General features: G+C 40.1%; 1 protein-coding gene across 3 annotated transcripts; it reads left to right on the forward strand.

Annotated features, from left to right (window-relative positions):
- The first annotated feature begins 648 nt into the window (after positions 1-648).
- On the forward strand, positions 649-25,828 carry TOM1L1 (target of myb1 like 1 membrane trafficking protein). 3 transcript variants are annotated; one of them, XM_069799221.1, is made up of 16 exons: positions 649-808; positions 1,023-1,107; positions 3,405-3,483; positions 9,495-9,644; positions 10,074-10,193; positions 11,775-11,885; positions 12,562-12,678; positions 16,757-16,890; positions 19,084-19,144; positions 20,609-20,726; positions 21,613-21,709; positions 22,234-22,294; positions 23,182-23,263; positions 23,554-23,626; positions 24,586-24,657; positions 24,690-25,828. In XM_069799221.1, exons 1-15 carry the CDS (start codon positions 751-753, stop codon positions 24,647-24,649), a joined length of 1,410 nt encoding a protein of 469 aa, XP_069655322.1. In that variant the 5' UTR covers positions 649-750; the 3' UTR covers positions 24,650-24,657; positions 24,690-25,828. The 3 variants fall into 3 exon arrangements, 2 of the variants coding, with proteins under 2 accessions (XP_069655322.1, XP_069655323.1); XM_069799222.1 differs by having other exon boundaries at positions 650-808; positions 11,778-11,885; XR_011327244.1 differs by lacking the exon at positions 23,182-23,263.
- The last annotated feature ends 862 nt before the right edge of the window (positions 25,829-26,690 follow it).

Here is a 26,690-nt window from a genome sequence, read left to right on the forward strand (position 1 = left end):
AGTCACTGAACAGACGGATCCATGGGGGTGAGCGCTGCAAGGCAAGGTATCTTTTTTTTCCCTTTCCGCTAAAGTTAACATAGGCTTCCGAGTCACAGGTGCCAAGAGGCAGGTCGGAGCCGCGGGGTGGGTTCGACCCGGGTGTTCTGAGCTTTGCCTTACGAAATGCCAAGTTTCTCGTGGTTTCAGCTATTAAGTCCTATGGAGGAGATGGCTGAGGAACCTCTGACTTTGCCACGTGTTAAATACTGGCCAAGCAGCAGGAACAGGAGGAGATGGCTCCGTGATCCCGCGTGGAAGTCGGCGGGGGGTGGGGGAGGTGCTCTGGGTCCGGGACAGGGGTGCGGGGCTGACCCTCCCGTGAGGCACAGCCGTGAGGGACCGGCCTGCCGGACCCCCCCCCCCGGGCGGGGCCGCGCTCCGGGCCGGCCCGCGGCCGAGCGGGGCTGCTCCCCCCTCACCGCGTCAGCGCTCGCTTCCGCGGGGGCAGAAGCGGAGCGGCCCCGCAGGTGCGGCGGGGAGCCCCAGCCCGGCGGGGAGCCCCTGCCCCCGAGCCCCGCGGGGGCGGCGCTGCCCGGCCCGCACGTGATCAGGCGGCGAGGAGCCGCGATGGTACCTGGAGGCGGCTCCGCCTCAAGTCCCAGGAAGGGAGCGGCCAGCGGGGCGGGAGGGGAGCGGCCGGATCCGGCGGGACGGGACGGGACGGGGCTGCCGCCCCTCAGAGGCCGTGAGGCGCTGCCGGCAGCGGCCATGGCTTTCGCGAAGGCTCCGAAGGACCCTTTCGGTACCGCCGTGGGCAGCCTGGTCGGTGAGTAACGGAGGGGGGGGCCGCGTCCCGCTCTACGCCGCAGCCCGCCTGAGGGGAGCCGGGCGCGCGCCGTTTCCCGCCTCGCCGCCCGGGGCCGTGAGGGGTGCGGAGGGACGGTGCTTTCCCGTTCTACCCGCCCGGGCCGGCCCGGCGCGGCTTTGGCGGTGCTCGGGGTCCGCGGCCGGCTGTACGGGGGCTGCTTTTGGCCTTTCAGACCGGGCGACGTTCGGAGCGCTGCAGGCGGAGGAGTGGGGACAGTTTATGCACATCTGCGACGTGATCAACGCGACGGAGGAGGGGTGAGCGAGGGCAGGGAGCTGTGGGACCGGGGATGGGGGGGGATGCCGGTGTCAGAGGGGCCGGCAGTGCCGTGACCTGCCCCCTTCTCCGGTGGGAAATGACAGGAGCCGGTTTTTCGTCTCGGAGGTAGCGCCGGCGTTGCTCGAGGGCAGGGCAAAATCGAAAAGGTGGTGTGCGTAAAGTTACCCCAAAACGAAACGGCAGCAGGGAGCAGGTCTGTTTTGGTTCCTAGGGAAGAGTTTTGCCTGCCTCGGTGCCTTGTGGTCAGCCGTCAGGACTTGGAGGGATTAGACTTGTAGGCTGTTCCCCAAAGACAAGCGATAGCGAAAGGTGGTAACCTAGGTTTCTCACCCAGGTCTGACATCTTTCGTGTAACCTGTACCGCTTGTCAGGCTAAACGGGTACCCCAGTGCTCTGCAAAACCCAGCCTGGAAAAAGAGCTTGAGCGTTTGGTTGCCTACAACACTATTTAAAACTCTGTGCTTTTAACTTAAGCCGAGTTCCCCACTATGCAATTTCTCAGCCAGCCTACATCACAGCAGGAGTGAAGCGACGGCTGGGTTTCTGTGCAGTGAGATCCATCCTACGAAGGCATGTACCCAGGGCTCCCAGGACGGAGGTGGCCTCTTGCACTGAACAGCCACGTCCTGGTTTGCTCAGCCACTTGCTGCCTTGTGCTTCCTTGTTCCCACCTGTAAAAGGGGGGAGAAGGAAATTTGTTCTCATGTAAGATCTGCTTCAGCATTGTACTGCAAGAACTCACTGCTAGCAGTGGCATATTTTAACACTGGAGAGCTTTCTCCAGGAGAATGAGGTATGCCTTAGTTTTTAAACAAGTATCTTTTTTTATATTACCTTTTCTTTCCCTTCATTTTTTTTCGGATCCCACACTCTCACCCATGGCTCTTATTGCTTGGAAGGTCAGTAATAACTCCGTTCTGGTCATTGCCATAAGCAACAGCACGCTTTGACCCTCAGCGTTAGTTTTTACATGAAGCTTCTATGCAACAGAGCTTTTTTTTAAGAAACTGTTTCCTCTTGTGCACAGCTTATGCTTACAGAGGAGCTCCTTATAACTTCCTCCTAGGCAACTACTACTAGTCACAGTCTGTAACAGGATACTAGGAACAGCAGAACTGCTGTATCTAATTAAGCGAATGGTTATTTTAATGCAATATCCAGCTCCTGACAAGAGCATTTCCAGATGCTTCAGTGAGAGAAGCAAGAAGCAGGAGTAGAATGGTAGTAGTACAGCTTTCTGCAAGGGAAAGTTTTCTTCTCTCTTGTGCTCCCAGCCATCACTTGATGCTCTACTGGTATGACTGGGTATGATACAGAATTGAGAAAAATAGAGAAATCTCTTTTTCTGTTGAAGTACAACAACATTTCAAATTGAAAAACACAGTAATGGTAAATACTCATTTAATTTCATTGGCTTTGAAATATTTTCAACAAAGATTTCTTTTTTTTTTTCTTATTGAAACATTGTATTTGTGCCTATTGCTCCATCTCAGATTCTGGAGAGATCCTAAAGAGACTTTAGGACATCTTGTTTTTGTTGATCATGAGCATTGAGCTGGCCCTAATAATTGTACACTATAGATAGCCCATATTAATCAGGCAAAACTGTTTCCCACATGTGATAAGCTCGATACCATCTTCCACCCTTTTCCTCCTACATAGATAGTTAAAAGATATAGGGTGTATATATAGAAATCAAAATGACTGGGCTAGAAATGCCACTGTCTTTGGGGTGGAATGGGTTGTCTATCCGTACATGGTGATTACTCAGATGAGTTTAAAAGCATCCTGCAATTATAAGATTGGAAGTTAGCCAAGACACCCCTACTCCTGACAACACTCCCAGAAGAATATTTTTTAATTGCATCATATGTGAAAAATAGGTACCAGTCAAATCTTGATGCAGCTGGCAATAGTTATTCCCTTTCATAGCAATAGAAGCTAGATAAGTAAATCTGTTGTACAACAATGAAATAATATAATTTTGGAGGAGGCTTTGCAGAGGAGAATAACTTTATTTCTCTGCACAAGTCTCTGGAGTAACGCACAGCCTGCAACAGCAAACGTGATTCACTGCTTTGTTACTCTAGCTCAATGCCAAAGTGATTTTGCTGAAATCAGTGGGGTAATTGCTCTAGTTTTATGTGGGTGTAAATACAGGGATGAATTTGGTCCCGTATCTCAGGCCAGCATTTTTGGCTCTTGGATGAAGTTACGAACTAGAAAAACAGTCTAACTTTACTGGAAACTTTCTCTACTTAATTTCTTGTCACAGGCCTAAAGATGCAGTTAAAGCACTAAAGAAAAAGCTTTCAAAAAATTGCAACCATAAGGAGATCAGGCTTACCCTGTCCGTAAGTACAGCTATATTTATATTAATTAGACACTGAGAAGGAAAACATTTTAAACGATAAGGTGGCATGCAAATTATCACTGACACAACTCTCCAGGATGTTTTCTTTGTTGTTTGTGTGTTACATTACTACCCCAGTGCAGATCAGATGGTCTACTGGCGTTCCATGGAGTCCTGGATGATGCAAATTCTTAAATTTATTGTTGCATTTTTGGTTTTTTTTAAACTTGTACTATGTAAAAGTAGTATAGTTCTTATTTACTCCAGTGACTGTCCCTCTGTCAGTGCGCTACCTGTTTGTGAAAGATAAGGAGGTTGATATATTACACAAAAGTGACATTTGACCATTCTATTACTCGCCTTGTGGTACTGATCTTAGTTAAACTGAGCATGGTATGCCGCATGGTGGAACATGCAATACCTGTTTTGTAAAGGTAAGTGTTATCGTGTATAAATGAGAAACTTGAATGAAAGGGTAACAATGGTAAGTTAAGCAAGGGAGCAAGACTCAGGCTAAGCCACGTAAGAGTCAGATGCTACGACTGAAGTTTGGAGTGGCTGGGAATATCCTCAACTGAGGTAACCTGGCCTCCAGGATCTGACAGTGTTTCTGAACTATCCCAGTTTGGGGAAGCGTTGTGATTTCAGTCAATTTAAGATTTACTGGAGTATGTTAACATAGTTCTCTGCTTTCCACTACACTGATAATGTAGGCAGCAGCAGGAAGTTCCTAACGCTGTCCTAAGTCCAGAGTTCCCAACTTGAATTACTCTTGACTGACAATAGTGCAACTGTGAGAAGTACCATGCCATTTGTATTTTAAGTTGTTGGGGATTTGTGTCTTTCGTTGTTTGTCTAGAAGTATTTTCTTCACCATTTCCTTTTTTGAGGTTGTAGAGGCCTGTCTGCCTTAGACGAAATACTATTACTCGTGGGTTTGGTATTTGTTGTGCAAAATCGTTATCTATATCAATATGTGTTGAGAAGTGATGAACGAAGATAGGTGATCGATAGTGTCTAATTGTAGGACACTTAGCAATTGCCCAAGTGTCTCCTAACAAGAGGTACAGGTAAATGTGTTAAACATACCAATGTATACCTTCAGCTCGTTCCATTTCCGCACTTCTTTCCTGGCTTCCTCCTCCACTGTCTCATGAGTCACCTTTCTGTGTGTTCTACGTGTTTGCATAACAGAAACACTTGGTTTCCGCTGTAATTGCAATCCCTGTATCAGATCTGCTTTCTTTCTCCTACAGTCTTTGTGCACGTAGGTCCTTTGCTGAATATCTGACACAGTCAGCTGGAGTTATGATAATCCAGTGCTTACATTTAGGAGCCTTTCTTTGGATGTTTACTCTGCAGATACACCCAAGGTGACATTACAGCTTAGCACTTAAGAACATAAAAGTGGGAGAAGCATCTTTTTTCAGGTGTATCCAAGGAAGAACTTTATCACATTGACCTGGAAGCTCATTGTATTTGCTCACAGATGGAGTGTGTACTAGGTTTCAGTTGTTCTTGTAGTTCAGCTCTTTCTCACAGTCTCTTTACTATTCCAGGCCCCTTTCTCCATGTCTGTTCTCACCCACTCACGTGTACATGTGTTACTGTGCCTGCCAGGCAATCGCATCCTCTTGGCCCAGCTTCTGTTTTCTGACTGTATGTTTCTTCTCCCTGAGTTCCTTAATTTTTTTTTGTTGTTGTTTTTTTTTAAAAAAAGAAGTGCCAGCCTTTCCTCTAACTCCCCCTCTTCCTGCTTTTGTTCTTATGTAAGGTCTTCTATCCTTTGCCTCTCCCTTTGCCCCGGCTCCTTTCCTTTTTTCTGGTTTTCTACCAGTACTGCCATCAGTTTGGCATGTGTAAAACCTTTCCTTTGATCTCATTGCTGACCACGTATGACTTTTAACTCCTTTGTTCCCAAATCAGTCTTTCTATGTGCTATATCTTCTGGTTTTATGTTCTTGATTGCCTTAATGAAATTGTTCCTATTTCCCATTTTGAAATGCTTAGATTGGAACAGCAAATCATTGCAAATGGAAAAACAGAAATAATGTTCAATTCCTAAAACACAAGCCCCCCCCACTTCCTGTGCAACTCTTATCTCTGAAAAATTGTTTTTCTCCCAAATTGCTACAAAAATAAGGGCTCTTTTTTTGATGAACTGTAAATTATTGCCTGTATTTCCTACAGTAAATGTGGCCCTCCAGCTTTTGACACTCTACATCAAATTGTCTCTCCTACCTACATTAGATACAACTAAGAAGGCACCAGATCTACAAATAGCTTTTCTTTTGAAATGTACTTTGATCCACTTTTATTTACTCAACCTTGAAATTCTGGAATTTAATCTTTCTAATGAAAATGCTTAAGGAGCTTATTCCCAGAGATTACACACAGAGCGAAATGTGAAAGTCTTCATCTGAAGTAACATGACTGCACGTGTTAGCCCTGATTCTGTCACTGAGATGTGTTAAATCTCAACAGCGTCTTCTTCCTTCTGGCTCATAGATGCTTATTTATTTACTCGGAGGAAGAAGGGTGAGTGCCAGCTGTATAATGTGTTGGCTATGGCTTGGCTTCATACACTCTGATCTGCTGAAGTTACCTGGTGCTTGTGAAGTCACGTGGATCGAGGTGTATGTGTCAGGCCATGAAGTTGCTTCATGCACGGTCTTTGATAAAGCCAAGAGATCAGGCTTGGCAGTGGTGATTTTGCAATCAGAGTGGAGAGGATTAGAACTTCTAGGCAGGAATCCAACAAAGTGTGTATGTGTTATTTGACTTCTTATTAGTAACAGACTTAAGCTACGTAAACTGTTTACGTAGTGAACGCTGAGACACTTGTTCAGTTGTCTCTGTAGATCTCCCTTGGTTTTGTAAAGCATTTACTGCAGTGCCCCAGTTCTGGTGCCTATAAGGTCTTAGGAACTGAACAGCACATAGGGAAGTAGTTTATGGAATGTGTCCCTCTGTACCTGTGTCCACGCATACACGCTTACATGCAAAGCAGTGGGCAGAAATTTCAGATGGAATTATTGTTTCATTTCTGCATTGTTGGAAAATATTTTAAAAGAAGTCATTGGTTAGAATTAAATTTTGGAGTTTGTTTTTTTTTTTTGCCTTAGGCTTTTTTCTCATTTTCCTTTTAATATCCTGTAAGTTTTCAGATGTAAGAAAATATTAGCATGGCAAATATGGCCTTCAGATTTTCCTTTGTTAAATTAACATTTCACAAAGCAGAGGATCTAAATAACCAAAAACATGAGAGAGCCCTCCAGTTCCTTAATCAAAAAAGTCCTAGTCAATTTTATTACACTTTGTTATATATGGGCAAAAAGGACAAGAAAAGGACATTGAGTGGGAGCAAAAGACTTCCATATTTCCATGTTTTTTTAATATATATATGTAATTTGAAAAATTCAAGAGTTCTGAAAAACTAATATTTTTGAAATGCAGAATCTTGGTAAAGTCTACATAGCCACTACACTGTATTTGATGAATGCTGCTTGTACAGGTTTCTTTTAAATGCTGGCACTTGGAAACAGTGTCTTGCTGTTCAAAAACTCTACTGGGTGGACATCAGTATATGTTTCGTAGAGTGTAATCCTGTAGATGGATTAATGACTTGTTCCCTTTGAGTCAGAAATATGAATAAGCAAACTGTTCATCTGTGTTTTCTTGCATTCACCTTAGGTCTGAGAAGTATCCATCACAAACTACATCCATTCATTACAGCTTTATGGACCATACCTGGCTGCTTTAGGAGCAGATAGTCCTACTGAATTCTGAGTGAGGTCTCTATTGATAAGGAATGTAGTTGACTTTGTTATACCCACCAACTTCTCTTCTTTTTGTTTCTGCCTTACAGTTTGTCTTCATCTCTGTTCAGATGCCTTTTATCATTTTAGATTTGTATTGCTGTCATGTGAACCAGAGGGCTTTGGTTGTGCAAGTCGCCCCCATTTTCACTCAGTGTAGATCTCTTCTCAGCTGGATGTTTGGTATCAGCTAGCCTGGAACATAGCAGGGCTGTCAATTCCAACAGTTCTCAGGTCCTGCCTGTCATTTAGAGGAAGTTTAATGGTTTGGTTGAAGTTAATTTGCCAGTTCTGTTATTAAAACATGTTTCTGTTGAGATTCCATTGTGCTATGTGGAGCAGTGGTTGACCTGGCCACCTTGGATCTATTAATTCCAATGGAACTGCTTGGGAAGGTGGAGTCCTATTTACAATGATAAATAACCATACTGAAATTCTGATGAAAGGTGTTATTAGCATGAAGGTGGCTTGTTCATGAACAGTCCAGTTAAAAATAATTGAGTCAAATTCTTCTTTTTCTTACACCAGCTTAGTTTCGCTCTAAGTGAGTGGGCTGGATTGGCATAATTGAGTAGAGGATCTAGCCCATTAGTTCAGCACTTTCATTCAGAGGGTAAATACTCAGTCCCTTAAGTAGGGAGTTAGTAATAGGGAGTTGCATACCAAATTTCCCATGCACTGGGTTGAAAATGTTTTACACAGACCATCTTTGAAGTACTGCATAGGCAAATGACTTGGCTTATTAGCATATGTTTCATGTACTCTTTCAAATGAAAAATAATGATCCAAGCCAAGATTTTTTTTTGTAATTATCTCTCGTTTTTTTGCACAGCAGTCTGCCAGCGTCTCTTTGTTCTGCCCTGTTTTCATTTCAGCAATGTATTTTCTTCTGGTCTTAAACCTGTTCTCCCATAAGTTCCTGATCACACTGGGAGAAAAATCCCCAAGTCCTGAGGCTAAAAAATGAGTTACTAAAATGATTTCAACTTAGTCAAATATAGTCTGCTCTGAATAGGAAAGTGTATTTAACCTACTTCTATCAATATTACAATAGTGTCCCTTAAAATCTGTGTATCCTTTTGAGAATATAGCCTATCTGTTGCATGATTCGGGGGAAGTTTTGTCTCAAAACCCATGAAATTTTGCAAAATTTTGTTAATTTCTACCCTTTGCTTTCACCTTTCCATCTTCCCTCTTAAATTGGGAGGGAAAGTAAAGATATGGTTGAAGAGCAAAAAGCAGAAGAATGACCACTTTTCATTATATGGGGCATTATATTGCTCTGGTTGATCTCCAGATTTGAGCCAGGCAAGATGCGTTCTCTTCCTGATTCTGCCCCTGCTCTTACTGACCCCAGTTTCCTATCAAGACTCGTATTGGCCTGATTTCAGGTGACTGGGATGTAGTGACAGCTTTTGATATCTCTTCTGTAACGTGGGAATTGTAGTCAGCCACCTTGAGCTGTACAACGGAGAAATACTATGTCATTATCACATACTGCTATATTTGATAGGGCAGACATGTTGCTTGCAGGGATCCTACTCTAAGCATTCCAAGCAGAGTTTTGGAAGTAGACTTCTTTCATGAAGATGAATCTGACAATTGGAACAATTCAGCTGTTCTGTTTCAAATCAGGGTGACCTTTGAAACGCGTGGAGAAATTGTACTCCAAGTTCTTGAATTTGTTCTTTTCTTTTTTTTCATTAGTCTCTCACTTACAGGGCAGATTAGAAGAGAGGCATTTAGTAAGCTTATTTTCTTCTCCTGTAGAGCTCTTCAGAATCTGTCAGACCAGGGTACCTATGTGGCAGGCAATGAATTAATTCTATTACTGAATCTGTACAAGTAATTTTTTAAGCTATGGACAGATTTCATGCTGTTAAGGTACTCTGTGTTCAGTAACTGTTATGACATGGAAACAACTGCGACCATACTTCTCTTAAAACTAGTATAACTCTGGCTAACACATCTCATTTTGTATTGTATATGTATAACAGTGCACACAGTGAGCTACTGTTTCCCTGTAGTAACCTCATCAGACATTCCAGTGAGATAGCTGGCAATGACCTGTTCATATCCATTCGTACTCTTCCCCATAACACCTTGGAAAAAATTAAACAAAAGGAAACAAAAGCAGTCAAGTTGGATTTTTTTTCCCTAGTATCTGTGTAACAGAAGCTTTTTGTGTGTGCAGCTGCTTGACATGTGTATAGAGAACTGTGGCCCAAGATTCCAGTCTTTAGTTGTGAAGAAAGATTTCTGTAAAGACAAGCTGGTGAAACTACTGAATCCAAGATACAATCTGCCAATTGACATGCAGGAGAAAATCTTGACCTTTATCATGGTAAGCCTAGAGTAAACAGTAAGTATTTGTGTGTCTGCTATATGGTAAACTTTTAATGATGCAGGCCATTTCTGTGATGTAACATACTCATGGGAACCTCTTCCTGGACCAGACTTTATTCTTGCTGCTCCCCCTTCATGCAGGGGTAGCACAGACTGGAAGACAGAGGGAGAGGACTGGAAAACTGTCAACCTCCACCTTTTATATTCCCTTCCCAGATTGTGTATGTGCTCCCTCTGTGGCTCCACTTAGCAAGCAGGATGAGAGGTAACTTCAGAGCTTTTGTGGTTCCTGCTGCTTTGAATGGAGTTAGCTGGAGTGGATAGAGGGAATGACCTGCCTTTGGTACCACATGTTTTAGAAGCACTTGTCTGATCCACTGACTGTCCATTTCTGTGACTGTTATTGTTCCTGTTACTTCAAAACTAGACGTGGGCCCGAGGTTTCCAAGGAATGGTGGATGTGAGCGAAGTAAAAGAAGTTTATCTAGAATTGCTGAAGAAAGGAGTGGAGTTTCCGTCTTCTGACACCGGCAGAGGGGGACCTAAGGTGGGGATACACAAGGGTACTTCATTAAGCATTGTAAATCAGAAACAGGATGTGTTAATTGTATGAGCTCTGTAGACAAAGAAGGTGTGTTTGGTTTTTGTTTGGTTCTTTTTTTTTTTTTTTTTAATTTAAATGCTCCAGGGCAGAATATGACCAACCCACTTAAGCATGTGAGCAGGAATCGGTTTCAATTGTAACAGCTAAGATGACAACAAAGAAACCTGGCCTATATAATAGTTGTGGATATGTTTTCAAAAAGGAAGCCTCTCTCTCTTGAGACTTTCAAAGTGTGTAAAGGATTCAGGCATACTGTTTAACTCAAAATGAATGAGAGCTGAGTGCTACAAACTTGTCAACTTCTGAAAGCCTCAATTAAAATGAGCAAGTTTTTCAAGAAAACACATACTGTTCAGAATATGAGCATTATCTATCTTTAAAATTAAACCAGGAGAGGTAGAAATCTGGAAGAAAAGGTTATTGTCTATATATCTCTCCAGCTGTTTGCACAGCCTGTACACAATAAATGTTATTTAAGCGTATGCCATGTGTAGCATTGTGTAGCATCTAGGACATTAAATATAAGTAAGGCTTGAGCACTGGACATCAGCTGAAAGTACAGGACATGTGTTAAAGCCATTCTTTCCAGAATTCTTTTTCTATTAGAAGAGTTTTCACAAGAGTTTTGAGAAGTGTGAAAGCCATCCACCACTGAGTGGAACCTTGCAATTACAGAATTAGATGTCTATAATCAGTGCAGACAGGACTGATTCACATTTATGCTGAGTTTGATTTGATTATTGAATAGTGGAGTGCACAAAAGCTTATGTATTTAAAGGTTGTTTGAACAAGCTGTGTGGAGAATGCTCTCAATAGACAATAATTTTTTTCCTCACCAAGTACAGTAGACGTGATTCTGTCTGCCACGTGTATCTGCCCGTTAAAATCAGTGGCAAACCTTCTGTTGATCTCAGCAACAGCAGATCTGAACACAATTTTTACTTCGGTCTCTAGGAATTGAGGGACTTTAAGTGTGTAGTCTTGTGCAGGTTGGGTTTTGGATTCGGATTTTTTTTTTTATAGCAGTCGGTTCAAATTCAATGCAAACAAAGCTTTCTGCAGATGAAGTGTTCCAGCTTTTCAATCCAGAAAACCTTTGTAGTTCATCTACAGAGACCCAGACTTAACGCCCCAACCTTTCCACTGCTTTCAGGTGTGATGACATTCTAAACTATACTTCATTGCAAAATTGCAGTGGCACTTTGGGAAGGGCTCTTGGCTGTTAGATGGCTTAAGAGCTCAAGGAGCTAGCCTGTTCTCAGCCATTCCCACTTTATCCTGTAATGGAATTTACTTGCAAACCCGTTTAAAAGATATCTGAATTCCAAGCCTCCTTTAATTACAAAACATCCATTAGATTTATTCTTGTAAATAGACCTTGCTCAACGAATTCCCAGGGAGCATTGATTATGAGAAAGCTAATGCCCAGTTGTCTAGTCTGACAAATATGTTGTGTAGCTTTCTCATCTGGATGTCTGCTTCAATTCTTTTGTTAAACTCAAGCTCTGCTCTTTTGTCTTTCAGCAGACTTCATCTCAGCCTTCTGCAAAGTCATCACCATCTTCTGCTAATCCTGCAAAACGTTCTTTACTGCCTCTTCCCACAGGCCCAACATTATTGTTGACTCCTGAACAGGTACAATACTACAGGTTTAGAGGAGGGCGGGCTCACTTGAAATGTACCATTAATGTGTGATTTCAATAACCAGACCACTGGGAGGGACCATCATTTCAAGTGGCACAGCTCTATATCCATGGTTTTAGGTTTATTCTCCTGAAGATGTTTTATATGGTGGTATACCAAGGCAAAATAGGCAGAAGTGGGTTCAGTAAATGCAAGGTTGTACCTCAACCGGAAAGTGGAATCATTTACTCAAGCATGAGAATCTCGAATGATATCTAATGATGTTGTTATACAAATTGATAAAAGTTAATTCAAAGATAAGTGCGAAAGCCAAACTTACTTTTGCATAAGGCTTGTGTGAATAGATTATCCTAAAAAGCAGGAAGGAAAGGACAGTTCACTTCCATTCCTGCTTGGCCTGTAGGTAACTAAAAAGAGTAACAGTAACATTAGTGAGAGGGATTAACCGCAAGGAAAATGTGTAGTACTATCAGATTTGGATCTTAGTTTGACTGCACATATAAAAGCTGAGCTAATTCCATTCATTTTCATGGCATGTTACTGGAATAAAATAATGCTAATTAGGCCCGTATTATACCTAATGGGGAAGAAAGTATGTATTAGAGGCAAGAATTACTCTGCTCACTCTGTTCACTTACACAATATTCTGTCCTGTTGAACTCAACAGATTGGGAAACTGTACAGTGAACTGGATATGGCAAAAATGAATGTGAGAGTCATGTCATCAATATTAAAAGAAAATGTTCCTGGCTCTGAAAATCCAGATGATATGAATCTTTTACAGGTATGCGATAATTCATTGGTAGGGTATGTTGGTTTGCTTTGGTCAAAGTTGATTTTAAAATGTGTCATATCCTTTCTTTTAACATCTGGATTCAGATTGCCAAATGGAATCCAACAACAGGTTTCTACCTCTGGTTTTGCTCAGCTTTCTTGTCTCCTTCACCTTCCCCTGATGTCTAGATAGTCAGGAAAGGACAATACAGCTTGCAATGCAAATTTAAGCTCTAGGGAATTCCAAGGGCAAAGGAATTTCATAATGGAGCGTTCTCTATTAAGCATGTTCTGTCAAACAGCCCTGAGAACATTCCATTTGAACGCAGTTGCCTTGTGGGAAAATAGATGATGACACAGCCTTTCTCTTGTATCCATCCTGGAGTTTTCAGTGCTCTCTTTATTATTACCAGTACCTTAAAGGCAGACTGAAGGCCAGTGAAGAATATGAAGCGTTGGTTTTATGTGCGTGACCTCAAAGATTGGGAGTTTGCTGTGCTATAGATGAATCCATGTGCTCTTAAAGTGTAGCCTGAGGGAAGCGTATTGCAATAGTCCAGTTTAGATTTGACAGTGAACATGCAGACGTTCTTCCTTCTGTGATGTCATTTCTTCTACTTGCTTGTAGTGTATTTTTTTATTTTAGAAATTAAAAATGCAGTATTACTTTAGTATTTCACTAGTGACCTATGTCAATGGACATTTTTCTGTTTCGTATTGTCTGCAAGAATTTAAAAAGCTTTTTATCACATCCTTCTGTTTTTAAACTTACCTCTGAACTTCTATGATGAGGAAGCATTTTTGGTAATTTGTCAGCATTAAATGTGTTGGAGAACTGATCTAATTTTTGCAAGCCTTCAGTGTGCTTCTTTTGCCCAGTGGAGAGTTTCTCCTTTGCAATGAACTCTTACTGCGTGCTGTTGGTTTGCCTTCAAGGTCATGCTGTTCAGCTGTGTCCATTTATGGATTGCTTCACAACTGGAAGTGAGATATGGAGAGAGAGCAGCAATTTGCCACTGTCTCTCATGTTTAATGACAGGCAGTGCTGCTGGTCTAGGGTAACCAGATAGGAGACAGATGCAATCTCTCAGTGGTTTTTGCTCCCCTGGAAATTCCTCACATCTCCCACACTGTCTCTTTTGCAGAGATTTGTGGAGCTACAAGCCCAAGGAGGAAGGGCCTGCAAAGCATGGGTCTGAGCAGAGTAGACCCTAAACACGGGCAAATAGCTGTTGCAATAGGTTCCAGAGGGCTTGCTTTGCCTGCACTAAAGGATTGAGTTTAGGTTGTTCCAGCAATGGACACCACCTAAGCAGCTACTCTCTGGCTGTTCGGTGCACAATAATTGACTTCCGTAGTGCTACTGCCACTAGGGAGGTTGCCAAGGTGCAAACTGGCCTTGATGATTTAACCAGCCAGTGAAAGATACCCCAGGTAGGAGAATATGCTCGTTTAATATGCTTGGCCACCTCTGTCCAGTCCACGACAAGGTAAGTGTTTCTGGTTGTGAAAGAGGAAAAGCATGTCTTTCATTTCCTGTCTCCTACTATGGCCCTTCTACATGTGGGCGCACAGATCAGGTTGCCCACAGTGAACCAGTGGATTCTTATTGACACTCCCAGTAATAAAATTGTTGGCAAAAGTTTGAGGACAGGGTGTGGAGTTCTTATTTGTGGGAGAGTGACTAAAAACTCATTCCTTCTATGTTAATTTCACTGTTGCTCTCTCTGTTCTCTTCCCCTGTGCACTGAGTGGTATAGAGCATCAAGCATGGCTAGCCTGCTCCTTTAACAATGTTTAATGTTCCCTTTTGTTTGTGGATCTACCTGGGTTGCTTGGATTAGGCTTTTGTTGTCAGAGAGCAAAGTTCTTTATTAAAAGAGCTGCTTGTTTAGGCTTTGAGTGATTTGGAGACATTAGTTTCAGTCTTTCTGATTATCTGGGGTCTCTCAGTAAAAACTGTAACTGGGTAAACTTTATCAGTGCAACATATTTTCAGTTCTGTAGCTTCATTAGTGGCTAGGCTCCTCCCTTTCTCCACCCTGTTTTGGACAAGCTTTTAAGATGGCAGATCTCACTTGAAATGTTGTGCTGATCAGTAACGTTAGCTAAAGAATAGCTGAAACTCAGCATCAGCCAAGAAGAGTAACAAACATACTTGGCGGACATGCAGGAATTTGGGTCCAGATCATCAGTTGGTAAGAATTAGCACAAACTCATTGGAATGACTGATGATTGTTTTACCAGCTGGTAGTCCATCATTGTAAAACTCCAGTTTTCAAAATGTAAGATTGCATACGTCATTGTGGGTAGGAGCAAAGCCTAGCAAATCCATGCTTGAAATGAGTGTCTCAATTTCCTTCTCTATTGAATATTGATATTTACAAAGGAGCTAGTCTGCCTGTATAATGGAGTCATAAGAAATACACATTTTTTAAATGCGGATCAGATAGTAAAGTGTGGAGTTGGAGAGGTTTAAATTTAATTACAGACATTAAACTGAATACATTTTTGTGTGTTTTATCCTGGGCTAGTTGTGGTTTAACCCCAGCCAGCAACTAAGTACCACGCAGCCTCACTCCCCTCCCACCCAGTTGGATGGGGGAGGGAATCAGAAAAACAGTAAAACTCATGGGCTGAGATAAAGACAGTTTAATAGGACAGAAAGGAAGAAAATAACAACGATAATAATAAAATGACAATAATAATAAAAGAATTGGAATATACAAAACAAGTGATGTACAATGCAATTGCTCACCACTTGCTGACCAATACCCAGTTAGTCCCAGCAGCGATCCACCCCCCTTCATCTGGCCAACTCCCCCCAGTTTATATACTAGGCATGACATCATATGGTATGGAATATCCCTTTGGCCAGTTTGGGTCAGCTGCCCTGGCTGTGTCTCCTCCCAACTTCTTGTGCCTCTCCAGCCTTCTTGCTGGCTGGGCATGAGAAGCTGAAAAATCCTTGACTTAGTATAAACACTACTTAACAACAACTGAAAACATCAGTGTGTTATCAACATTATTCTCATACTAAATCCAAAATATAACACTGTACCAGCTACTAGAAAGCAAATTAACTCTATCTCAGCCAAAACCAGGACAGCTATGAAGATACAGTACTGAAAGATATAGTGCCCTGTAATCCTTATGCAGATTTGGCAAAGGGGTGCAAAATTTTTTTTTACATAAATAAAATAATTTATTTACGTGAAGTATATGTATTTTGAGGAAAAATCAGATCACTTCAAAAATAATACCAGAGCAATTTCTGAATAGCAGTGTGCAAATAGAGTAATTTCCCCCTCATTTTTTTTTTTTTTTTTCCTTAAGAGGAGCGAGCCAGCATTTGCAAATGCACTGCGGGGGGCAGGGGGAAATTTTAGCTGAGTCGAAGTTCCTGTTGCTAAAGAATTTGTTTCTTTGAACATGCAAAATCTGCAGTGGAGAGTAATACAAATAAGCCATCTTTCATTTCAACTAGCAGTAATGCAAAACTCAGTAAACTCTCATAATTCTCCTACCAGCTGATTCTGCTAGGTTTGTGTTACTTTCTCAAAAAGTGCATAGATCAAGCGCATCCAAACTTCCTCACTTAGAGGAATAGTTAGAGCTAGAGAGTTGTGTCACAGAGCATTTCTGTCCTTTAGACTACTATTGTCTTTTCTGCAAGCAGATGTTGAGCAGGATCACATCCATTACATCCATGTGAAGTATCCTGCTGAGTTTAATCAGCTTCAAACAGGATCGAATCAAATTTGTTCTGCATCACCTAGAGATCTTCGTTATTTTGCAGTTTGTAGTTTAGACTTGAGAGACAGATACATCTTTAGAAATAAAGGTGGGTCAAGAGGTAGGGATTAGGTAGGAGTGCTGGCTGTGATGATAGGAGCTGTCAACCTGCCTTGCAGAGATCAAAGACATGAAAATTATGCTATTTGCAATGTTTGGTATGCATGCGGTTTGTGTAAATTAAGGAATGTTACCTGTGAGTCTGCAGCGCTGAAGTGTCTTATTCTTCTCCAGAACTGACAAATTTGGAGACCACTGTTATATTTTTTTTTTTCTTCCCCTGCGTTGGGCAGAAACTGTATAAGACCTGTCGGATGATGCAGGAGAGGATCATGGAATTGTTGGTGACAGTGGAGAATGAAGATGTGATAGTTGAGTTAATACAAGTAAATGAAGATCTGAATAATGTCCTCCTGGGACATGAAAGGTAAGTACAGGGCCTCTCTCCTCACATTTGGTATCCTAACTGAATAAGTGCACCTAATGGACTCGGATGGTCCCTACGTCTAATGTTGATCCTCCACAAGGAGATAGATTTTATCCTTAAATCCAGAAAAGAAACAAGACTGAAAAAGAGAAAATTATGTATTTGCCTTCTCCTGAACGCTTCAGAAACAGTTCATAAAGGTAGTTAGAAAACCATTAGAAAGGGGTAAAAGAAGTTAACAGCATAACCAGGAAATCAGATGGAGGCACACAAAAGTCATTTTGGAACTTGACATTCCTTTTTGGTAGTGCATAGTGAATTTGTAATCTGCTACAGACCCTTTGGTACTGGTGATGGTCCTTATCTCTCTTAAGCATATATGCTTCCAGGAAAGAATACTTGTTCTTTCTAAACAGCTTGACAGCTTTACTGCAGAAATCAGCCATGGAATAGCATTCTGCCTCATTGCATGCTTAAGAGAGTTGCTTGCTTTTCTCAACTGGAAAAGCAATCTCAACTGGATTGAAACATGCTGTTCTACTTGTCTTACAGCAGAAAATGTTTCTTTCTTTCACACATGGAAGCACCGCAGTGCTTGCATTGATATCCTGTGTATTTGTCTATTATGTCATTGGTAGCATGGCAAGATGCTAGCAAAACAAATTAATTTTAAACTCAAAATTCCAGTATTGTCCCCCAAAATATCATGAGTATACTCATGGAGAGTATTCTGGCTTAATAGGAACTAGCCTTCCATGTTAAGTAGTTGATCTCCTCCGTGGCTAAGAAATGTTCTAGAAGTCATTATGCATCAAGTGCAATGGTTCGTGATTAAATTTAGCAGATTTAGAGAATTTAGTCATCTTTTCTTTTTAATCCTCTTCTGAATGCTGCACTGAAAATATCACTAATTCTTCTAAGCGTCATGGCACAAACTTTGGGCCTAATCTTGACAACATTTAGTTTTCATTTATCCTTAGATCTTATGTCTACAGCAGTGTTGCCATATTTTACAGTAACTGCCTTGAAAGAGTTGTGTGCTCACTTCTTGCTTTAGGAAGTTTTTCATTTTAGTAAAGCAAAAATGGAATTCTGTTCAGCTTCTGTAAATCCACTGAAGTCAGATGTGGGCTTACATTTTTGTTATGACTGATGAATACTGACGAGGCCAAGAACCTTTTGAACTATGAATAGTAGCTTGCGGGTATAATTCAACAAATTCCTTATGAAAGACTCACCTGATGACTGAAGGAGCAATTAATTGGCCATTGTAAAACTGGACAGAAAACTACTGCATTTTAGTACTATAATGTTATGGCTTATATGTAATGAGTCTTCCTGGGTGTAGATGCATTGCACTTTAGAGTTGATAAGTATTAAAATGTATTTGGTTAATGTTTGTTGCATAAGACTTGTTCTTTGGAACTCCCTCTGAACAATGAGATGTGTAAAGGACAAACTCATTTTAAATAGCTGCATCTGTTTCATACTATACGTATTGTTTGAAGACAAGTCATGCTGCATTCTCTGTTTCTGATTATTAATGTAGAGTCCAAATTAAATCAGGAGCAATCACCATTGTGCAATAAACGGGCCTCATGTACGTAACGATGACTCCCTCTAGTGTCTCTAGCAACTTTTGGTTCTTCCTGTATTTCAGATAAATATTTTATGTTCTGCAGTTGGAAAGGCTTTTTCTTCTGTTTCTCCCTGCATATATACTATCTTTGTGGGCCTCACCAGTATGGTAACCCTGAACAGCAAATGCAGTTGTATAGACAGTCTCATGTCAATACCACTTAGGGCTCTTACTTCTGAAACAGATTGACCTTATGGATGCTGAATATCGCTTGACTGTGTCTCCTCTGGACCCAGTGTAGGACTGTTATGATTCCTAGTGTATAAATATTTATGCAGATGGATTTTTTGGTTTCCTTTTAAAAAAAAAAAAAAATTATTTCAAATGCCTGAAGTAACGAGAGGGCTGTGTGCCAGAACAGGTGTGTGGTTTGTCCTCAGATGCCGTCAGGGAATGTGGGGACCTCTGAGGACAGAAGGCTTCCTGGAACTCAGTTGGAAGAGTGTTCTGGTCAGGGGGAGCCGGATTTGGCATAGTGTATGTTCATAGTTACCTCTCTGGCATGAACATCACAGAAATGTAAGAATGAACGTTTAACTCTGCAATTTCAACAGGTTCTCTCGAAACAGAGTTCGTTTTTTGGAGAATCAGAGAATACAACGTGAACGCACAGAGGTGAGTAATTATAGATGAACTTGTGAACTGCAGCACTGTAAACATTCCTTTTTCTGTTCATTGTGGAAGAATACACTTTTGATATAAGCAGATTTTATTCTCTAGTTGAGAGGTACAGGAGACAACAGGCTGATACTACTCCTACTGATTTTCCAAAGTCTCACTTGCAGAATTTCATGCAAATTCACATAGTTAAAGTAGCAAATAATGTCAAATCTAAGATGGATGCTTGGTGAGGAGAAATGAGAGCGATATCTATTCAAATGCTGGTTTATTACCTCTACAGCTAAGCACTATTATCTGCCATATACAAAATGAGGAACCATAATGTTCCTTTTCAATTGTTCTCTTTTAAGTATTTATAGACTGAAATACTATTACACTATCAGAATTCACTATTACTGGTGGTTTTTTCTGAGTCAAAGCTTTTTCTGAATTGTGAATAATGGCTTGTAGCAAATTTTTAATGACTACCCTTTATTGATTGATAATTATGGTTGTTAATTATATTGCCCAAAGTAGTTTTGCATGTTTCACCTTCTGCTAAGCCATAATTGTGTAGTCACCTAGCCCTCAATATGAAAATGACCGCATTGTGAATGCTGAAATACAGCTGACAATTATTAAAAAAGGGTACAAGATGATCTTGTTTTCCTTGAAAAGTCACTATTAATACATTCTGATTATGTAGGTGGATGTTTTTCCTTGATGGATGCGTTGTTGGATTAGGTAATAGTCCAAATGGTGCAGTCTGTGCATTTTTATATTATTCAGGAGTCTCCAAGTTTAAAATGCATCATCTTTTTAAAAAAATATTTATTTCTTTTTTATCTGGTGTGACCAAACCCGTATAATTCAAGATGTGGTTTCATTAAAATCTTTGGTTGGCTACATTTTTAATTCTAATATGTTCACAGGCAAAACAAATGGAACCCTTTTCTGTGTCCTAGGAAAAATTGTTGTGATTTTGAACTTTTCCTATCCAAAACAGGACTGAAAAAATCAATCTCCTAAGTATGTATCAAATCTCAATAACACAAATAAGTAGTATGAAAATAATTTTGCAGGATCAATCAGAAGATCAATATCAAACCTGTAAGTAAACAAGATCACGGTTGCTTTTTAGAATTGAGTCTGTTCTGTTTCCTACTTCAGAATTGTTTTCCTTAATTTTTTGAAATAGCAACCTTGCTGAAACTGATCTTTTCTGGAAAGCATTTTTTGTTTCATTAGCTATGTTTCACACACACACAAAAAAATCCTGGTCTTCTCTCATACTTGCCAGTTTTTAATATTATGATTTTAAAATTTTATATTCTGTGAAAATAGCTATTTGTTTAAAACTATACAAGTTCCTTTAAAAGACAAACAAACAAAACAAACAAACACCACCACCACCACAAAAAAAAACAAAACAAAACACAAAAAAACCCCAAACAACTTTATTCCTTTTCAAATGTTAAGCTATACAGGAAACAGCCATCTGCTCCCTCGAGTGATCTACTTGACCTCTCCATAGATTCTCCATCTCCTGTGTCAACAGTGGTGCAAACTGGCTCTGCAGTGTCTCCTTCAGGCCTTAGTAAGTGATGAATGCACGTTTCCCTTGCAGTCTGATTTCCTAAAGCAAACCAACAAGAGCTTGCTGGAGGAATCAAGAAGTTCCTTCTAAGAAAGAAAACAAAGATACTCCTTAACTTTAAGGATGTTCCTTAAATCTCCTTAAAAGGAGAACTGATGTGTGTATGTAGGAAAAAAAAAAAAGTAAGATAGTACAAGGTTCCCTGTAATTTGTTTACAGTAGAAGCAATAATTGTTTTCCCCCATTACGTAAATTTGAACAGTAGAACATGCTCTGTTTTCTACTACAATGAAGACTGTAAAACAGTCTGGTAGTTGCTTGTTCTGTAGGCTTGGAAGAAAGAAACACAGATACGCTTTTCTCATACCCTCTTGATGTCCTAGGTTTTTTCAGGAGGCCCTTGGTGTTAGAAACAGTTCACTTTGAGAAAGGTACTCATCTCCTCTAACTTCAGACTTCTTTCATAGTCAGAGGAGTGAGTAAAGCTCCTGACTTTGGTACCCAGAATTACTGTTTGTAGAAGTTCCTCCTTTATCCACTCTAGGGGAGGCCATATAGTGAAGTTAAAGATGTGAATGTGCCCCCAGGAATAAATGCCTGTAATTCCATTTTAATCTTTTAGAAATAGCAAAAGGAGTTTTAAGTGCTATCTACCATGTATAGCACTACTAATGTTGTTCTGACATTTTAAGGAGATAAATACATTGCATCTAAAACCTTTTCAGAGTTATTAAAATTTTGTCTTTCATGTGATAAACAGCAACTCGTTTCAGACTCTTTATATGCCTTCCAAACAAAATTTTACCCTTTCAATGTTCATCGTACAAGTAACTAACATTTGCTTAATAATGTTTAAATGATCATTAATTATCACTTTGAATTTCAGATTGCATATCTGTGCACCCTGAAGATAAAAACAGGCATCATCCATCAATTTATCCACAGCTAGATTTAGCAACTACAACAAAAGCTCAGCAATTTCCGTGAGTAATCTCTTATCAAAAAATTGTAACAGATAAAAGATCTTCAGAGGTATTAGTACTCTGTAATTCATCTAATGAGTTTATAGAAAGCTGTGAGAACACAGATTTACTACTTTTACACATTAGTCCGGTAAAACGAGTGAAAACTACCTGTGTGCTAGACATTGCTTAACATGTTTAAAAATACACTACTCCTTGCAGCACTGTTTAGACATAGACATAAATTTATCTCAACAGTCAAAACATATTTGAGATATATATGACTTTCTGCTTGAGTGTTGCCAGTGCTCCAGTGAAAGGGAGAAACAGATGAATTGTATGGGTTAATAAGAAGAGTTTAAGATAGGAGAGGTGTCCTTGTAGTTCCCTACCTTTTATGTGAGAATGGGACACTGGCCCACCTGCCCATGCTGCTCGCAGTTGCGACATAAGGTAAAGACAGACCAGCAAAAAAATAATGTAACAATCAGAATATACAGTTTTTATAGTTTCTCAGTTACTTTCAATGTATTACTCTTTCCTAGATTTGCAGCTGAAGCACAAAACAATAGTGTAAGCAACCCAGCTGGACATTCATATAGTAATGTGAGTAATACTCATGTTCAGAATAATTATTCTGTGCTAGCAACTGTCAAATTGAGAACTCTTTGGATTTATTCCGACTGCTGTCCAATTGGGATACAAAGATCTGTTCAGTGGCCCTTTTCCATACATCAGGGAACACTCCATATTTGGTGACCAGGCCAACTTTCCGCTATTGATACCACAGGTGCTAATATGAAAGTATATTTTCTGGGGTCCAGCACAATCTCAGGGGAGTTTGCAGAAAGCAGTTGCTCTATTATTTGTATTTAATCTGTTGCTGTGTGAAGCAAGCTGAGGTCTCCTCCTGCTGCCATTATGTTACTCTGGTGTATTTCCTATCTCAAACAAGATATTAAAAAAAAAACACAACACAACCCCCAAAACCGCCCCACACCCAAACAACCCACCAAAAACCCCAAACACTTAAAAACCAAGTACAGTGTAGGACAAATGGCATCTGCTGCAGGCAAAACACCCATGACAGAAGGAATGCAAATAATATGAAGGGGCTTTGAGGTGATGTTATGAATTTGAATGCTTTTCTGTGGTAGGCAGTATGAAATGAGAAGTAACCCCCAAACGCATGCGCATATTCCCTATTTTAAACTGCAAGTAAATGCAGATACCTATATTGTGAATACTGCAGTCTTTGAGTCTGTGTAGTGTAACAAATTACACAGAAGTAAATTATACAAATGTGCTACAGGTAACACTAGAAGATGTTTTGAACTTTGTGTGGAGAATGGAGATTAGATTGATAACTGTTGACCTGAGAATTTACCTGCTGTAGTCTGAGAGTCTAAAGATAAGTCAGCAGTTATATAAGTTAATTCAAACCAGTTCTCATAGAACAATCGTTCATGCACTGTTTTGCTTGATCTCCTTAGTTGGCGACTCTTTTAAGCCCAGTGCCTCTGAATCCAGTAAATCTGCAAACTTCTACATCATTAAATGGACCGTCACCAGCAGGTAATAAATACTGCAGACCACCTAACTTTCATGGAGATGTATTTTTCTTGTTAGAACTTAAGGGCTTTACATAATGGCTGTTAAAGACTAGAGGCAGCAACAAATATTCCCAAAATCTTATACTGCTCATGGCTTCTCTTAGGCATGTCTGTCCATTTTAGCATTTAAAGCAACTAGATACATAGGAGATAATCTGCTCCTTTCAGGAAGATACAAAAAAGTAACATGCAGTAAGCAAGCTTTTCATTTACATTTAAATCTGGCTTTATCTGCCTGTCTTTATTCTCCAGCTGCATCAAAGAACAAGTCACAATCGCCTCATTACTACGAGATAATGGAATTTGATCCCTTGGCTCCCACTGAGTAAGTAACTTTTAAAATAGATAATATACGGTTTAGGTGTCAAAGGCAAGAAGGCTTCTGAGTTGGCTTTTTCTTCTGAGTGACAAAACAGATCACACTGTTTAGACTTGAGCAAGCTGACAAACTGGATCGCTAAATTAAATGAGAGTGGCTGCATTTTGTACATCTTCCAATATTTCTGGCATAACCAATTAAGGAATAAACTCCTATAGTGTGTTGATTGAACAGCATCTGTAAAAATGGTGGAGTAATGCTGCATCAAAAACGATCTACTAAAATCTTATCCAGTGATATGAAAAGCTGATAAGGGTCCTGGTAGAGGAAGCTCATTGACACTTCAACACAGGTAGTTCTGGAACAAGGTAACCACAGTAATTCCTGTTCAGAGCAATCGTGATTTTTAAGAATGTTGTTCTACTGCATATCAAGAAAATCCTCAATTTAAATATAAGCTACAAAAGGGAATGGATGCTGGGGCTCTTTAGAGGGCCAAATAGTCAGATAGAAAGTAATACGAAACTAAACAGATGACAGAACTCTCCTTTCTACCAGTAATTGCAAAAAAATTTGAACTGTCTACACAAAACTAACTTCTGAGGAACCATCAAATTCTGAGGTAGAAAAATCTCAACAAAACTTTTTTTTTTTTTTTTAAACTAGCGCAGAAATTGCATGCCACGTGATTACGCTTGCCATCTGTGTTTTGCAGTCCTGTTCCCAAACTTACTTCATCAAAAGTGACAATGTCCAGAGGTATCTCATTAAATGTATAATCACAGACGCACCACAGGACTGGCTCTTTGTTTCCATGGAACCCTGGGCATCCTGCAATTGATGCTACTCCATTAGGCAAACACTATAAACTCTTGGCAGTTCATGCTTGGGCAGGATTTCATGGGTATATTTTGTCAAAATGAAACAACTGTGATGTAGGATTTGCCCTGTTCCTCCTCTTTCAGAGCTATTTATGAAGAAATTGATGTTGTGCTGAAGACAGAAGTTAAAAATAATACAGAGTGCTGAAGACAGAAGTTAAAAATAATACAGAGTGCTGAAGCTGGAGGTGAAGTCTTCTGCTGAACACACGTTATTCTCTGATGCTGGTCCTGTGCTGTGCTTCCAATAATGTACAAGTGAATAACAGAACAGGTTTTGTATTTTGACACAACAAGCAATAAGTATTGGAATACTAAGCTGGGTGGAAGTTGAAGCATTACTTGGATCTACACCTTGATAATTTGTCCTAAATGTTCAACTGTGTACTCTTCAAGGTAACTTGCATGATAATTTTTAAAGTATTTTAGGGGCCTTTAAAATATTATTTTCAAATTCACCTGCATATGAAGTAACACTTGACATCTGACACAGGTAAACAAAAAGGACTATAGAAGAAAGGTTTTCTTTCAAGTTAACTGTTCCTTTGTATTGCTTTACCCCTTTATGCAGCAAACAAAACTGAACGTTATGTTTACAGAAACTGCAGAATCCAGTTTCTATTTTGGCCTCATTGCTGTGTGTGTTAATCTCCCTGGGAATTTATTAAGGGGGTTTTGATATGTAGGACTTTTCTAAAATTGGGCCTCTTGATAGATGCCTGAAGACATGCAGTGTTACTTTCCTACATTCATATTATGAATACAGATTTAGTTTTCTTTCTAAAAGCCTGCAATATAATTGGATTTTTGTCTTGGTAAAAAACGGAGCTGGGCCATGAGGTGCTGTCATCCATGATTAACAGAACAGAAAAAAAACCCTGCTTGTTCCTATGTTGTTGTTGCTTTTCTTTACTGAGTAAATATTGGAGGGGGATCAATCATTTCTTTCAATGTTCCTGCCCTGCAGAGATTGTTGTTCTGGTGAAGGAAAAAATAATCATCTACAATGCAGATGAGCAATAGTTATCCATTTATTTTAATCAAGTTGTTTAACCCTGTTAATAACAGTTTTATCTTTTAATAATTAAAGTGCCTTATCTATTTTAATGCTGAATGTAAAATGTGCACTTTAACAGGTATAGTTCTCTGAATTTATAATTGATATAAAATTTGAGAACTTAGTTCATGTTCATAGCTGATAAGCTAATTTTCTGTGAAATACTGCATTTTAAATGTTCGTTATGTTAACTGTTTAAGTTCTCAGTCTGTTTTGCAATTTTTGTAGCATAAAATTCCAAATAAAAGCAAATGCTTACTGAGAAGTTAACCCTCATCACTTCTGAGTTTTTAACCAGATAACGTGCGTATTCCATGAAATACCAAATGTAGATAGCATTGGAAGTATTTTAGTGTGAATCCCGGGGGTTTCATTGTAGTTAGCAATTTTGCAGTTTGCTGTGTGACCATTAGAACACCTTACTTCCATCAAAACAACAACCTTGAAGAAGTTTGGGGGCTTTTGTAAGCACAGATGAAAACGTAAGCTGCTTTATTCTTATTTTTCTTGCATTATTTGCAATGGTCTGGACAGCAGCCTGAGAATACTGCTGAAAATAGGATTTGAGGTAGATGATTGATTTTTTTCCCTACAGCTTAATTGTATTGGTAAAACCCTAGCACGCTGAAGTGTAATAAATTAAAATAGGCTATTTCAGTATGGTAATCCATAATGGATGATTGCTAACTGAACTTTTCCATATTTAAAAGAAGCAAAATGGTCACAGATGAAAGGGAACCGGCTAATTACTGAGATTAGAGAGCTTGTTTTAGTTGGCAAGGGCTCAGCCTCTGTGCAAAGTTCAGCTTTCAAACTTGGGGGGGGAAACCCCCCCATTTTTATGAAACTGGGACTTGCCAGGGGGATATTCCTTTTTTTCTGAAGCACATGGCCACAATAAAGCAATGTGTGGAAAACTCCCATCATCAGTTGAACTTTCAAAAAGACAAGGGACTAAAGACAACCCAGGTAATATTTTTTTTTTTTTCCTAGCCTGGATTCAAAGATTTGTCTTGATTTCTGCCTCCCCCCGCCCCCACAGCATAACTGGAATGATAAAGCTTGCTGCTAGCTTCATACAGATGTATTTCACTTCTGTGGGCTCTACATGTTTTGCTGGGTAAATTGCATT

This window comes from Haliaeetus albicilla, chromosome 12, assembly GCF_947461875.1.
Source record: "Haliaeetus albicilla chromosome 12, bHalAlb1.1, whole genome shotgun sequence".
Classification (NCBI taxonomy): domain Eukaryota; kingdom Metazoa; phylum Chordata; class Aves; order Accipitriformes; family Accipitridae; genus Haliaeetus; species Haliaeetus albicilla.